The 15386-nt window shown below is 49.3% G+C and overlaps 2 protein-coding genes across 3 annotated transcripts; both read left to right on the forward strand.

Moving 5' to 3' along the window:
- Positions 1–1809: 1809 nt before the first annotated feature.
- Positions 1810–13495, forward strand: DCAF11 (DDB1 and CUL4 associated factor 11). 2 transcript variants are annotated; one of them, XM_007436261.3, is made up of 15 exons: positions 1810–1964; positions 2712–2906; positions 4691–4818; positions 5229–5350; positions 5924–5988; positions 6114–6214; positions 6796–6942; positions 7021–7075; positions 7154–7222; positions 7667–7724; positions 8069–8254; positions 8701–8854; positions 9758–9910; positions 10582–10688; positions 11606–13495. In XM_007436261.3, the coding sequence occupies exons 2-15, from the start codon at positions 2758–2760 to the stop codon at positions 11732–11734; spliced, it is 1623 nt and encodes a 540-aa protein (XP_007436323.1). In that variant the 5' UTR covers positions 1810–1964; positions 2712–2757; the 3' UTR covers positions 11735–13495. The 2 variants fall into 2 exon arrangements, with proteins under 2 accessions (XP_007436323.1, XP_007436324.1); XM_007436262.4 differs by lacking the exon at positions 1810–1964 and having other exon boundaries at positions 2312–2883.
- Positions 13496–13712: 217 nt separating this feature from the next.
- On the forward strand, positions 13713–15180 carry FITM1 (fat storage inducing transmembrane protein 1). The gene is made up of 2 exons (XM_007436263.4): positions 13713–14047; positions 14514–15180. Exons 1-2 carry the CDS (start codon positions 13803–13805, stop codon positions 15130–15132), a joined length of 864 nt encoding a protein of 287 aa, XP_007436325.1. The 5' UTR covers positions 13713–13802; the 3' UTR covers positions 15133–15180.
- The last annotated feature ends 206 nt before the right edge of the window (positions 15181–15386 follow it).

Consider the following 15386-nt stretch of genomic DNA (forward strand, 5'->3'; position numbering starts at 1 on the left):
AGACTGTGTGTGTGTCAATCAATAGATTTAGATTCACAGCTTTTAAACCAAAGTTAGTTTGGCTGTTGACTTCCTTGGAGCCTTTAGGAAACAAAGTGTTGCGAAGACGCATATAAGAATATGCAGAACAGAAGGATTAGGATGTAGCCATTTATAAATTCACTCGGAAATTAAAAAGAGGAAGGAAATGGGAGAGAGATCTGCACTATTTCAGCTACACATATTGAGGCTCGGAGATAGGCATTCCCCACCGGATGGGCTGCCCCAAGCCATCGCTAATCCTAACGTCGAAATTCTGATGTGCAGCTGTGCTACTTCAGGGGCTGGAGAACTGGCGCCCGTTACTCCTCTTTGTTATTCTCCAATGATAAAAAGTGAGGGAAAAAAGGTTGCAAATTTTATCGTTTCTGCACATCTACCTGAACCTGGAGCCTTAGCACCCTCAGTTGGGCTTTCAGGTTGTTCACACAACTCGCTTCTCTTTGTTACTGCATTAAGCCATTTTCTGGGGTTGCCACAAGGCACAAACCATAGCTGACACTAACCTCGGTTAGTGTGTTGTGCAAATGCATCTGCTAGGTCGTTAACTTATGTATGAACGTGGCCATTGTGTAGGAGGCGTTTGGGGAAATCCCTACCAAGCATTCCAAAACCTGGGTTGGTTATGATAAATCTCTCATAAGAAAAGTTGTACCTGCAGAAGAAAAATATACATAATATTCAGCCTCGAGTGCTGGATCAGGGAAAGGGGAAGAGCGCAAATATCTAGAGAAACCTAGTTTCAAATCGCCATTATTTAACATGATGGTGGTTTTCGCCCCACAGACTTAGCCACCAAAGGCTAAGCTTGGCTACTTTTCAGCTTGGTTGGTGTTGGGGTTGCTCGGGTGGCTTGACATGTTCTGCAAATCCAGCCTGTGTGGTTACTCGGTGGTTCAATATATTGTATGAACCGCCCAGAATGTGTTCATGGCATAAACCGGTTAAGCGTGTTGTTTCACAGATGCTTAACCATCTCTTCCTGGAAGCCCTTATGATCTCAGGATGGCCTCCAGTTCTGTCGGACTACAGTGCCCTTAATCCACAGGCAATCCGTCCAACATATTTGGGGGACTCCCAGTGGGGGAAAGCACAGCAAAAACATCCATGCATTTGCTGGGCGTATGTAACAGGCTCTGATGTCAGCATGACTCTGAGGAGCCAAATGTGTATGTAACAAACACGCTTCACAATGCGTGAACTTTCACAGCTTTCTAGGCTTCCACTGAGCAACCATGTTGTTCCTCTACTGTGGTGTTCTTCAACCTTGGTAACTTGAAGAGGCGTGGATTTCAACTCCCAGAATTCCCCATCCAGCATGTGTGGACTTGCTCGGGAATTCTGGGAGTTGAAGTCCACGCCTCTTCAAGTTGCCAAGATTGAGAAACACGCCTGTATAGCAATAAAAAAACAAATCCTGCCGGGAACTAATGGACTTGTTTATGTAGCAACATGATACGTGCTTTATCAACACCCGCCACAACGTCACCTGCTTCACTATTGTCCAATCAGAGAGCGAGAAAGTTCCTCCAGAGCCCGCCTCCTCTCCACGACATCAATCGGACTGCCCAAGGACTTTGCGCGAGAGCGTTTACACAACGGCAGCTGTCGGTCAAACTCAAGGAAGCCAATCCGAGAGCAACTCTTCTGCCCACCGCCCGCCTTCCGGGGGTGTTTTGGACCAAATCGATAACGCGTTTACCTTATCACCTAGTTTACAGCGTGGGCGGGGCGAGGAAGGGTCACAGCAACCAATCAAAGAAGAGCAGACCTCCTTTAAAGCCTCACGTACCACCACGTGGGGTAGAAGGTCGCGGCCAATCATTTTGTAGCCGGTCGCCCCTCCTCTCGCCCCTGCTCCACTTGGGTTCGAGCGGCTGCCCCTCTAAGATGTAAACAAGGCCTCGCGCTCCGACCGTTAGAGGGTGAGGAGGGTCTCGCGCTCACGGCGGGGCGGGGGGGGCAGTCGAAGGACGAGCGGGCGCCATTTCCTTGGCCGGTCTAGACAACCCCGAGGCGGGGGGAAAGTCGAGGGGCCAGAAAGAAACTAATGCAAGAATCCTTCTGATTGGTGGGCAGAACGGCAGTTGGGCAGCAAGAGTGTCCCCCCAATATGGCGCCTGCTGATTGGAGGAGCGTGGAAAACGGGGGCCGCCCATTGGCGGAGAGGTGGTAGCGGCCCGGGAAGTATTCTAACATGCGGGCTCCTGATTGGTGGGCTGCAGCCGGGGGCTGTTGACGAACCGAGGTGAAGGGTTGCGGGGGGCAGTTGCTCTAACAGGCGCCTCCGAGATGGGGTTGTTTAGTTAGGGGACCCCGTAAGCCTTTCCAGCATTGGATGCTGGGATTGGGGACCCGGAGAGGGGCCACAGTTAGGCGAACGGGTATGGGGGGCAAAACAGGGAGGCCGTGGGAACAAGGAAGACCGTCCTTTGGTTCCTGGACGCTCCTGATGTGGCTCAGAGGCTCTGGCTGGTGGGAACACTCCTAGTCCGCTGGAAGGAGCGAGGCCGCTTCCTCAATAAGAAGGGACTTGATTGACGGGTGGCTTTGCCATGTGACGGGAGGAAGCCCATGATGCTCTCTCCTCCCTGCCTCCAGCGGCGTGCAAAGTTCTCTGATCCCTGGGGCAGGATTTTCTCTTTCACAAAAGTCTCATTTCTGAACACCAGGAGGGGCAGTGTATGTGTTTGGCAAACCTGGAGAATGCCCTAAGACATGGGCTCCCGCAGCAGTAGCAACGCTGGCTCTGGGGGCCGGGATAACCAAGGCAGCTGGTCTCAGAGGGACTCAGGGATCCTGCGCAGTGAGGACGAGGACGACGAGGATGTGGATCTGGCCCAGGTACTGGCATATCTACTGCGCAGGTAACTCACCTCCCCCTCTGCCCCCTTCTACCAAACCATGGCTATGGGATACCTCCTGGGCGAGGGATGCAGTTCCTGATCCTTACCCACATTAGGATGTGCATAGGCTATCTTGAGGAGACCAGGGAACAAGCCTTTCTCCTAAGCATAGGAGTTCTGTCAAGGCGGGAAATGGAGAGGAACTAGGCATATCCTTCCCATCTGAACTAGTGATCTGGATGAAGAAGATTGACTCAGTAAGTGGAACCTAAAGTTGTTATTTGGCGTGGAGCCTCATGAGGCATTCCTAGAAAACTCTGTTGTGATCAGTTTTCTATTGAGCTGGTAAGGCAGTGTTTCTCAACCTTAATGACTTTAAGATATTGGACTTCAACTTCCAGAATTCCCCAGCCAGCCAATTCTGAGGGTTGAAGTCCACATACCTTAAAAGTTGCTAACGTTGAAAAACTCCGTGCTAAAGATTTTTTAATAGGACGTGCATATCTGGGGAACAGCGTACCAAATATTTTCCTTAAGGAGCTAAAGGGTATATTTAATAATATTGGCTGAACCACTGAGTGAGGGTGGTATTATTTTCATAAAACACATAAATCATAGAATCATAAGAGTCATGTCATGATTTAAGTTTAACTGCTCTCCTAACTGTTGGGTTGGATTCTCGTCAGAAACCAATAGCGTGTTTGTTGGATCCCATAATTTGCAGTGGCTGCTTACCTTAACGTTATCAGTCCCTTAACATTGTTATATTTTCTTGTGGAAGAAGAGTTTATGTCTGTGCCACTTTTGGCATTCAGTTTTGATGGGGTATGCACTTCTGCCTACATTGCGTAGGATGGGAGAAATTTCTAAGCATTTAAAATAAGATTCTGTCAGCGCTATTACACTTACAGAAATTTGACCAAGGAAAGAGATCAAGCACACATGAAGGACAGAGGAAATGCAACTATTTCTTGTGGACTGACGAGGAAGGTAGACATTTCTCTTTGGCACTTCCCTAGCCTGGTTTCTGTAATGATCATGGAGCTGGAAAAGATCTCAAGATCATCTTTTGTGCCTTTTCATCATGTGACATGTGGGAGTTAAAGCAGCTGCATAATTAGCCAAATCCAAGAAGTTTTTCTGATTCATTAGCTTTCTGTCAAGAAAACATTTGTATGTTCAATTTCAACATCTTGTGTACTTGCTAATTTAGCGGAGACTTCTTAGAATAGTGTGCAACTTCAAAAATTTCATTTGGTACTGCATCCAGTGTAGCCCATTTCCTGCTAAGCATAAGTTTGGGAAAAAAGTATTCAACTGGTAGTCCACATGTTAGTGGGCATGAAATTTCTGGGCCTTGCTCAAAAGCAGGTTTGTCCCACAAAGCACAAAATAAATTGGGATAATTCCATCTCTCCCAATTTGCAGTCATGTGTTTATTTTATATCACTCTGGAAAATTTGAGACCAGCTTCCATTTTAATGCCTGAAATTCATGTGGAAAGTAATATGATACAGTGATTTCTTCCTTGTATTCCTTCATCCTTGTATAATGGTTCTTGTCTCTGAAAGCTGAGTTGTTTCATTTCTCTTAAGTCTTCTTGGAGCCTTCGGGCCAGTGTTTGCTTCAGATGAAATAATTCCATGGCTGCTCAGTTAAAACTATTGGAGAATGAGAGGAAACAGGAAACAAAAATGTTGCTCACTTCCTTTCGTACTTGTGAGTGTACTATGGGGAAGTAGTTCATGGAGCAATGGATTTGTAATTCCTAATACTGCTCTTTGTCTCCTTCCTACTCTCCCCAGGGGACAATTTCACCTGATGCAGGGAGGGGGAACCGCCGGTGCCCGGGTGTTCCAGGCGCTTTCTGATTCGGATGATGACACTGACAATGCTTGGGAAGGACGATTAGGAGATCAGTACAAGCCCCCAGGTATCACGAAGGCTTCCACTAAAGAAGTCAAGTGTTGTTTTCTTAATGAAGATGCACTGCTTTGAGTTTATGTAATAGTAGTAAACAAAAGTTAATAAGGTCGGGCTTGTATTTGAGATTGGAAAGATGCAAGATTAGGCCTCAGAATTCTGAATGTTGTATTTTCTCTCCCCACTCTGAAAAGTCTGGTCTTAGCATGTCCCACTCAGGCCTGTTTGTGATCCACAATTCTGTCTAAACACTAAATTAAACCTCAGGCACAACACCCAACGTTCAGACAGTCTCAAACTTAAAATAAACCAAAGCCCAAGGATTTAGTTTTCCTGGCTACATAGATATCCATAAAAATATCCAAGTTTGCCTAGGGCTATTTTATATGCAGTCTCTTTCTTTCTCTTAATCTTCTGCAGTGGATCTGACACCCGATACTCGTGATCTTGAGTGCAACGAGATCAAAACGCGCATCCAGTTAGCAACAGGCAGGCTTGGCCCAGGGCGAGGTGACCATAGCATCCCAAGACTACTTTGCCAGGTGTCCTGTTTTGCTGTCCTGAGATGTTGGAAACAAATTGGTCCGTCTTGGCTTAAAAGTGCAGGGTGGGATCAAGACGGGGGAAGCGGCTTTGAAAGCAGGCCTTAATTTCAAATTGGTCTTGTCTGGAAGCAGGGCCTCTGATCTGAGAAGTATCCTCCCTCCCCCCGTCCGATTGTGAGGGTGCAGGTAGTCTGCTCTTTGAGGCACATTCTCCTGTTTCCTGCTGCATGGGCTTGCTGCTAAATAAATGACTTTTAGTTTTGCCCCAGAAGTGCTTTCTGTCAAGAAAACATTTGTGTGTGCAGTTTCAGCATCTCGTGTACTTGTTAATTTAGCCCTTAGTCACAGGGTAGAACCTTGCATTTCAGCAAGAAACGAAGGGGGAGATTTCAGAGTGATGTCCTCGGGCTACTTTGGTACCAAAAAAGAGGCCTCTCTCTGCGGTAGCTCTTTCCCCTAACAAGATGTTTTACTAACTTTGGCTTTCTGGATTGTTTTCCCTTGTTTTCCTGCTACTAGAATAGATTGTGAGAAGATGGTTGTAATTTCCCCCCTTTTCCTTTCCCACAGAGGGAGCGAGGCCTTTGTCATAACAGCAGTTTCTCTGCTGGAGAGTGTTCGCAGATGGTGTCGCAGTAAGTATCTGATAAGAGAGATCCTGCATGTGCGTGTGTAAATTCCCAGGCAAGAAACAAACAAGTGATTTCAGAAGAGAATCTCTGCCAGAGTAATCTATGCCTCATCTTTGCTCTCCTTCCAGCTTCCTCCCCAATCACTTGACCTTCACAGACTCCTATTCTCAGAAAGCCTTCTGTGGGATCTATTCCCGCGATGGACAGGTCTTTATGTCTGCTTGTCAAGGTACTTCATAAACTTATTCTAAAAAAATGGTCCCTATTTTAGATCATCTTCTTTGTTTGGCCTTTTTGGGAACAGAATGCTGGAGAAGACAGGCCTTGATCCCTCCATCATGGTTATTACATTCTTGTTGCATTCTGAACCAAGACAGATATCCCATTTTCTGTTATCACAAGATCAGTAAGCAAAGTCTTGGAATCAATTAGAGTTTGTGATAAAATTCTGTTCAGAGTTCTCTTAATAGTTTTTGACTCTGGGACAGAGTTTCCCCTCTGCACAGGGCAATAATGTGGTTTGCATCGATTTAGCTTAGTGTGCTATATGAACCTGGCCATTATGGTTCATCGGTCCTGGTTTATTCCTCAGTGTATTCTGTGAATCCACCCAGCTGTGGTTTATTCAGAAAACTCAGATTTAATCGGTCATAGCTTAGCAAAGTGGATGGATCAACTGTGAAATATACTAGTATGGTATATATGCAAGAAGATGGGAAACCAAGGTGATAGTCCTACAGCCAGGCTGAAATGCTTGGCTGCTAGGCATTGTGCACAAGAACGCTTTCTGTTCCCTTTTTTCACTTTTAGACCAGCGAATCCGCTTATATGACTGTGCCTATGGAGCCTTCCGGAACTTCCGGAGTATCAAAGCCCGAGACGTAGGCTGGAGCGTGCTGGATGTAGCCTTTACTCCAGACGGGGCCCGTTTCCTCTACTCCAGTTGGTCAGACTATAGTGAGTATGGCTTTTCTGGGAAGCTGGTGCCTTCAGGTGGCACGTACTAGCAGACTCCCTTGCTCCCTTCTCTCTTAGTTCACATCTGCAACATCTACGGTGAGAGTGAGACCCAGACAGCACTGGATTTGAGGTAAAGAGGAGGCCCTGGCCAGCCCCATTGAATGAAAGAGACCCAGCCTCTGGCATAACGTCTTTCTCTTCTTTGCAGGCCCGATGAACGCCGCTTTGCTGTCTTTTCCCTCGCAGTCTCCTCAGATGGAAGGGAAGTGCTTGGCGGGTAAGCCGGCCATTCTGAAAGTTGTCTCTTTCCCACAGAGCAGGGCCCCCATCAGCCTTTCCTGCTTTGAGCCTTTGGAGAAAAGATCTTCTAGGCATCCTCTGTTGGCCAAGAGTTTTCTGGGGATGTTCTGCCATCGGGCTCCTTCCGCCCCTCAGCCGTCTCTCTCAGCACCCCTTCTGCTTGGAGGCAAGGAAGCGATGCCCCTGTGTCTGCTGGCTCTTTCTTAGTGGCAGAAGAAAGCAACCTGGGTCCCACTCCTAGCATTAGTTTTGTAGGCCCATTTGAATCCCAAAGGCAAAGTAGAAATACCATGACTAAGTTTAAATGCATTGATCTTTGCTGTTCAGATATTCTTCTCCTGTGCAGGGCTGCTGCCTAGGGCCCTCAGCTTGACCCCCGCATGCCACCTCACATTGTCTTTCTTCTCTACCCACTCCATAGGGCCAACTACGGCTGTGTCTACGTGTTTGACCTGGAGCAGAATAAGCGAACGCTCAAGGTACTCCTGGGTTGGACTCTTTGGTCCTCTAGCATAGTTCTTTCCTAATTACCAAAGTCCAGTGCATTGTCTATCTGGCTAAGGGAAGCATCATCTGAGGCCCCAGAGCTGGCTGGAGTGCCCAGCAATCTTGAGTTGTATCCTCCAGAACCCCTCTATGTTGCCTAATGTGGCCCCCTCAGTTTAGCAGCAGCTTTTGTGGGCAAGTGGGCAGGGTTTCTCATTGAAGCCCATCAAATCTCATTTTGGGGAAAAAAGTATTGGAGTCAGAAAGCACGTGCTGTCCTTTGCAGTCCCCTTCCTTCCTTCCTTGCCTCTCTGTTCAGTTTGCTCCCTTTCCGCAGATCGAGTCCCACGAAGATGACGTGAATGCTATCGCCTTTGCTGACAATAGTTCCCACATCCTGTTCTCGGGGGGCGATGACGCCATCTGCAAAGTGTGGGACCGGCGCACCCTGAGAGAGGATGACCCCCGGCCTGTGGGGATCTTGGCAGGCCACCAGGATGGCATCACCTTCATCGACAGCAAAGTAGGCATGGCTCCCTCTTGCCCTAAAGCCCCCCAGGGATGGTTGCAGCAATGTCCAGGGTCATCAGAAAGCTGGCTTAAGGAAGACCCTTGGGGCTGTTTCCCTTTTAAAGATCTCAGAACAGATTCTGCATGCCGTGATTATTTCGTTTCCTTTTTTAAAAAATGCTTGGGATCTGGATGGCTGTGCAGTGAACTCCTTTGAACTCCCAGTGAAAACACAGCTGCTGTGGAGAGTCCCGTACCTTTTAACAGAAGACGCCTTCCAACATTGGATTAATCACTCTAGGAAGCAAAGCAAAATCTAAATTAAGGCTCCTTGGGTCCTCCAGGTCCTCCACCTCTAAAGGACGAGGTGCCCCTGCAGGAAAGAATTTTTTTTTTTTTTGAGTTTAGGACAGGTGAGTTGAAACGGTTTCTTATGCGGCTGTTCTCCTCCTCCCCCAGGGGGACGCTCGGTACCTCATCTCCAACTCCAAGGACCAGACAATTAAGCTGTGGGACATGCGCAGGTTCTCGAGTCAGGAGGGCCTCGAAGCATCCCGGCACGCTGTCACCCAGCAGAACTGGGATTACCGCTGGCAACAGGTGCCCAAGAAAGGTGCGCTGCCCCAGGGCATCGCTCCCCCTCTTTAAGGGGGAGGGGCTGGAGTGGGTGTAGGGTGTGTGTGTGTGTATGCGCGTGCAGAGAACAACTTTAGTCTAGCCCAGCAATGGCGAACCTTTTGGGCTTGACGTGTCAAAAATTTGGAAAATGCCTAACTTGATTCTACTGGCTTGTCACACACCCGCCGAACAAAAGAGAAACAATTCTTTACATACTCATTGATTTAAAAAAAAACAAAACAGTCCAGTCATATGCGATGCTATGTATTATATAAAGAAATGTCAAATCATTACAAAAATGAAATACAGTGGTACCTCGGGTCATGAATGCTTCTGCTCACGACCAATTCGGGTCACGAACAGCACCGTTCGCAAAATTTTGCTTCCATTCGCGAACGCCGGATTGGGTGATGAACAGGATCCGCAGCCATTTTCCCTGCCGTGACACGTGGTCGTGGCTTCCTGTAGGGAGGGGGACTCTCCCTCCAAGCAATAACCGCCTCCCCACCCGCCTTCCTGTCCTCCACGCCAGAAGTCGCATCGAGCAAGGTTAGCGTTCTCTCTCTTCGTACTGTACTTTGTGTCATATTTTTGTGGTTAAAAAAAAAAAATACATATGGTTCAGAATGGATTAACCATATTTACATTGAACCTTATGGGAAAATTTGATTCAGGTCGCGACCAATTTGGATCACGACCAGAGTCGCAGAACGAATTAAGTTCGTGAACCGAGGTACCACTGTACGAGTAAAACAAACTCAGTTTCTTTGCTAACTCAAACAGAGAGAATAGTCGATGTTGGGTGTCAGCGAATGCTGGTGTGTCATCCAAAACGTGGTGTGTCACAGGTTCACCAGCACTAGTCTAGCCTTTCTTTCCTTCCTTCCTTCCTTCCCAGCCCGGCGTAAATCGAAGCTCCCAGGCGACACGTCCCTCATGACCTACCGGGGCCATGGAGTGCTGCACACCCTGATCCGCTGCCGTTTCTCCCCTCCTCATAGCACCGGCCAGCAGTACATTTACAGTGGATGCTCCACAGGGCGGGTGGTAGGTGAGTGGCTCGGGAACCAGAGCGCCCTCGAGGCATATGGAGAAGAGACGGCAGGGGGACGGTTAGTACATCAGTTTGCTTGAATAGAGAATTGGGGTTGGGGAAGAGAGGGAATCTAGCGTTTAACTTAGGTGACTGCTGGAGTAGACATAGACCAGTGTTTCTTAACCCTGGCAGCTTGAAGATGTGTGGACTTCAACTCCCAGAATTCCCTGTGCTGGCTGGGGAATTCTGGGAGTTGAAGTCCACACATCTTCAAGAAGCCTAGGTTGAGAATCACTGACATAAACATTCCTCCCAAATGAAAGTCCCTCAAATGGCATTTGTCAAAATATGGGGGACTGAAAATGTAAAGACGTGAAACTTTCTCTTTAATATTCTTATTTCTGCTTTTAAATCAGGGCTTGTGGGACCATTGTAATGTTTTCCCAGGGATTATGCTGACAGAGTGACGTAAAGGGCAAACAGGAGCTGAGAAAGGCCCAGGTTATTTGTGCTTGAAAGACTTGGGGACCCTCTCTTTAATTTGACGGTCTGATGTCCAATTCACCCAGAGCCTCATGTTAGATCTTGGAGTGGCCCAAAGCCCTCCCGGACTCAGTATCCTCTCCTCTTCTCTCTTACCCTACCTTGCTGCTCATGTTCCTTTCTCCTCCCTTCCGCCCCCTTAGTGTATGATCTCCTGAGTGGCCTCATTGTGAAGAAACTGATCAATCACCAAGCATGCGTCCGGGATGTGAGTTGGCACCCCTACGAGGAGAAGATTGTCAGTAGCTCGGCAAGTATTGGGAATGGATGGAGGAGGAGGAGGAGAAGGAATTAGAACCATGCTTTTTTTGCTCTGATTGGCTCCCAGAGGAGAAGCAGCACCTTTTGCGGGGTTGTGTTCATTTTATGGCCTGTCCAAAGGAGTTAGGAAAGGCACCTTTTTCTAGCAAGAGTGCTCCAAGTTCTTTACAGTATTTATTTCTGTCTGGCCTTTGGGTCAAATTGTCAGCAGGGTGAGTCACTTTGAATTCCCAGTGGCTTTCCTCTAGCAGTCTGTTCTCTGCCCACTGCCAGGGGCTGGTGTGCTCCCCTTCAGCCCCGGCAGCTGTGACCAACAGCTGGAGCAGAACGTAATCATTTAGAAGCCTCTACTTCCTACCTTTATGGAGGCTGAGGAAGAGGGAACCTGGAGCAGGACCTCTTAGGCTGAGGTTGGAGTGCAGACTTAGCCATTTGTGGGGTGGAGGACATGTGCCCCATATTTTGAAATCAGATAGTCCCTGGAAGAAGACCATAGCTGGGGGACCCAGTTGGTTACAGTGGAAGGACTTGCATCTTTCAAGTGGCCTGTTATTTAGGGGCCTCTTATATTTTCCTGACACCTCTGCCCTCCCCCCAAATATGATGGTATACTAAACCCTAAATTGGGGCTAAGAAAACATAGTTGCTATGCTCTCGTTGCATGCTATGCCTGAACAAGGAAGTAAGACTCTGGCTTAATGTAATAACCTAGTTCACACAGCATACTGTGACCATTCCTGGTTTCCACAATGTGCTGAATAACCTTTTAGCTTTTTAGCCTAGTCTTACACATTGCGCAAATCCAGGGCACTTGTTTCTTAAACCGGCACAGTAGAAGAGAGCCCTTAATATGCTAAGTAATACCTGAGTAGAAGCAATGAACAACTTCTTCTCTCTTGGTTACAGTGGGATGGAAATGTGTGTCTCTGGGAGTATCACCAAACAGAATATGATGAAGATGATCTTGGAGACCCCAAGCAGCTTCTAACTACCAGAGAAAAGTACCCCAAGTTGGCAGGAGCCCCACACCAGTAGCCTTTTCTTGCTGTTTGCTGCTGTTCTCCAGTTTTGGACTTGCTGAGGGCTGTCAGTGAGGGGAAATATGTCTTGTCTTGCCAATGGTTTGAGGGTGTTTGAGAGGATGGGAAGGTGAAAGTGTCATGTTAACACACCCCTCCTGAGTTACAGCTCTTCCATCACTGAAACCTTAGGCATAATTGGCTTGAGGAAATGGGTATCATTCCGTATGCGGATCATAAGGATAGTTAGATGACAATTAAGAGAAAAGTTTGCAGGCAAAAGAAATGACAGAAACAACACAGCTGGATGTCTTTGTCTCATGACTCTGGAGCCCTCCGGATGAGTTGGCCTCCCATCCCACCAATCTTGGTCTGATGGTCAAGTGAGGCTGTTGCTAGGGGATGAGGGGCATTGTAATCCACAACATCTTGAGGGCTAAGGCCGGGGACAGTGGCACCGGTCGCCCCTGAGGGCACTTGGAATGAAACCTACTGTTTAGGGGCATAAAATCATGAAGCAAAACTGCCCCAACAGCGGTCGGTCCTTGCTGGCTCTGGGCAGGTACTCCCCCTGCCTCCCTGTAGAACGGCCTCAGCAACGTATAGGATTGTTGGCCACCTTAGCAAAGAAGGTGGAAGCAACTAGATTCTTTCATGCCTTTTCGGGGCACCTTGTAAGACTTGACCTCGTTCTGGAGCTTATCAGGGAATGGAAAAATTCATTTTCTCTAGGTCTGAGCAGTTGAGAGGCGATGCGGGTAGTGGCAGCTGCATGCAGTCTTCAAATAGAAACCTGTGGGTTGAGATCCTGAAAGATCCCTTGTGTTCAGAAGATCCTCTAGGACAGTGTTTCTCAACTTTGGCCACTTGAAGATGGGTGGAGTTCAACTCCCAGAGTTTCTGAGCCAGCATGGCTGGCTAGGGAATTCTGGGAGTTGAAGTCCACCCATCTTCAAGTGGCCAAAGTTGAGAAACACTGCTCTAGGATGACTGAAACGGCTCCCCCTTTGTTTGAAGAGGGATGGCATGTGTTCACTGACGCTTACGATTCTCTGGGCCTTGCAGGACATTTCTAGGGCGATGAGAAAATGTCGCCTGTTTTTATAGACTCTGGCAGAGGGACAGTTGAACTAAAGATGGGGGTGGTACATTTCGTTCTTCCTGTGCAGCTGCCAGCCTCTTCCTCTTCTCTCAGATGCTCATTCCCATATTTTTGCTTCACATTGACCCCCAAATCTCCCCATTGCCCTCAGTCATCCCAAGGACCAGGGGCTCCTCTCTGCCCCTTCCTTCTGAAGGGGCAGGCCTCTTTAGAAAGGGGTAGGGGCGGGCGTCATCTTTAGCTTTTTCCTCTTGAGCAAAGGTGGCTGCGCGGGGGGTCCCAGCCCCGGGGTTCCTGCTGCGGCTGCTCCATATCGTTTGCTGTGTTTCCGAAATGGCCTCACCTCCCCTGTAAATATAACAGTGAGGCTTCTGCAAGGTGCCTTTCTGGCACCCGAAGAGTTTTTTAAAAAATAAGTGGGTTGAATGGGTGACTGAAGAGTGCTGCGTGTTGCTTTTAAGTGTGAGGAAGCAGGAGAAATCCTGGTTCATTTTCTCTAGTTGAAGGAGGAGCCCTCCATCCTGCCCCCACATCCTGCCTTCTGGGTGAGAGAGGGCCATCCTGGGGTTCATTTCCAAATCTTGGTTTTGTAGGCGGGAGGGGGGTGGTCTGCACATCTCTGTTCGGGGGTTCTGCAAACAGCTGTCCGTGTCAATAAAAGTGGTTGAAATTTGATTTGTTTGGATTCCTGCTTTTCCTTCCCCTGCACCCAGAGTGCAGGGCTGGCTTCTAACACACTGCAGGGCAGTGCCTCTTCCCCAGCCACCCTCCCTGCTCCCCTAATCCGCTTGCCATTCTGTCCTTCTCTTCTTTTGCCTTCGATCAGCTGTTCACGCTGACCTTGGCGAGGTGCCCGCAGCTGTCCCTGGGTGTCAGTTTTGTGTGACGTTTTTCCGTTGACTCTTTTCCCCTTCGTCCCCCGGCAGAGGAGGCCGGGGCATCTTTGCGACCTCCTTCAGGTGGGCTGACCCGAGGGGAGGGGATGGCGGACGGATCGGGCCCCAAGAGGTCCTCCTCTCTGCTGGCCTTGGGTGCTGGGTGGGCCCAAGCCCTGGGCCAGGCCCTGGTGGTTTTCTGGAGCAACCAGTACGCTTGGCTCCTTGGGGTGCCAGGCCTCCGTCGCGCTTACCACCTCTGGCTGGCGGCTGTGGTAATTTTTGGCCCCCTACTTCAGTTCTACGTGAACCCCCGGGCAATCTTTGCCAATCATCATAACTTCTTTAACATGTGAGTATCCTGGGGTCTAGGGTGCCAGTGTATTAAGCAGGGGGCAAGCATGGTGGGGGCAGAGATCAGCTTGGAGGAAAGAAGCCTTTGGGGACTAAACGCTCTTTGCACATCACCAAATAGAGTAAGGTCACCCAAGGTGATTCCATTCCTCCATCCTTATCAGCTTCCTATATCAGGATGTCCTTGATTTCAATGTTCATTCGTTAGTATCTTTTCTGTTATCCATTCTCTGGTCAGCAACGTCTCCCCATTCTCTGCCTTGTTGCATCGTCATAACTTGAATGAAAAATCTGTAATTCACAGCCACTCTCTTATATGGAGCAAGGAGTACCATATTGATGTGGGATGTGGTGATCTTTGCTTGTCCAGTGGCTGTTTCCCTCTCTGGCCCCTGCCTCGGTTCTCCCGGGCCCTTTCAGACCTGTGATTCTCACTGCCCCCACCCCCTTCTCTTCCCCCGCAGAAAATTTGTCCGGTCTGCCTGGGGCTGGACCTGCATTTTCTTAGGTGGCTTCATCCTCCTGGTCGTCTACCTGCCCACCCACCAGATCCTGCTCACCGCCCGTCATCTTGCCCGCTTGGCGGTGGGGGCCGGCCTCTGGCTGGGGGCCACCCAAGCCTTCCTGCTGATCGAAAACCTCACCGGCTACTGCTTTGACCCTGTGCCAGAGGGCCTCCTGGTGAACAGCCTCCCGGACAAGTGGACATGTCTGCACGAAGGCCACAAGTGGCACGGGTACGACGTCTCGGACCACACCTTCCTGCTCACTTTCTGCTGCCTGCTGATGGTAGAGGAGACGGCCATCTTCCGGCGCTACCTGGCCCAGGGGCACCCTGCCGGGCTCCCCCTGCGCCTGATCTTCCTCCTCAACATCCTCCTCCTCCTCCTCTGGAACTTCCTGCTGGCCTGCACCGTGGTCTACCTCTACGACTACAGCCACAAAGTCGTGGGAGCCGCCATCGCCACCCTGTGCTGGTTCCTCACCTACCGGTGCTGGTACCGCTGCCCCTGCTCCCCGGGCAGACCCGGGGCGGGCCTCTTCCTTAGGGGGGCCCCCAGAGAGGCCGCGAGGCAGAACTGAGCGTCTCCTGAAGTCGGGGTGCCCAAATAAAGAGAGGACTGTTTCCAACGCTCTTCGTTGAGCTTCTTTGTGGTTTCGGGGAGGGGGTCCGGAGAGATCCAAAGAAGCGTTTGGGGTCTCGTTCTGCGTGGAAGCGAAATTCCGCTGCACGTTCCACCAAAGGGGCTCGTGGCCCCGAGTCTCTCCCTCCCTCTCCCCTCCTTTTAACCCGTCGCCTACTTCTCAACCCGGTCGCTTTAAGAAACTTTTTTAAG

Source organism: Python bivittatus, unplaced genomic scaffold (assembly GCF_059951505.1).
Source record: "Python bivittatus isolate LINGU-HERP-01145 unplaced genomic scaffold, Pbiv_v1 ctg000370_np1212, whole genome shotgun sequence".
Taxonomy (NCBI): Eukaryota; Metazoa; Chordata; class Lepidosauria; order Squamata; family Pythonidae; genus Python; species Python bivittatus.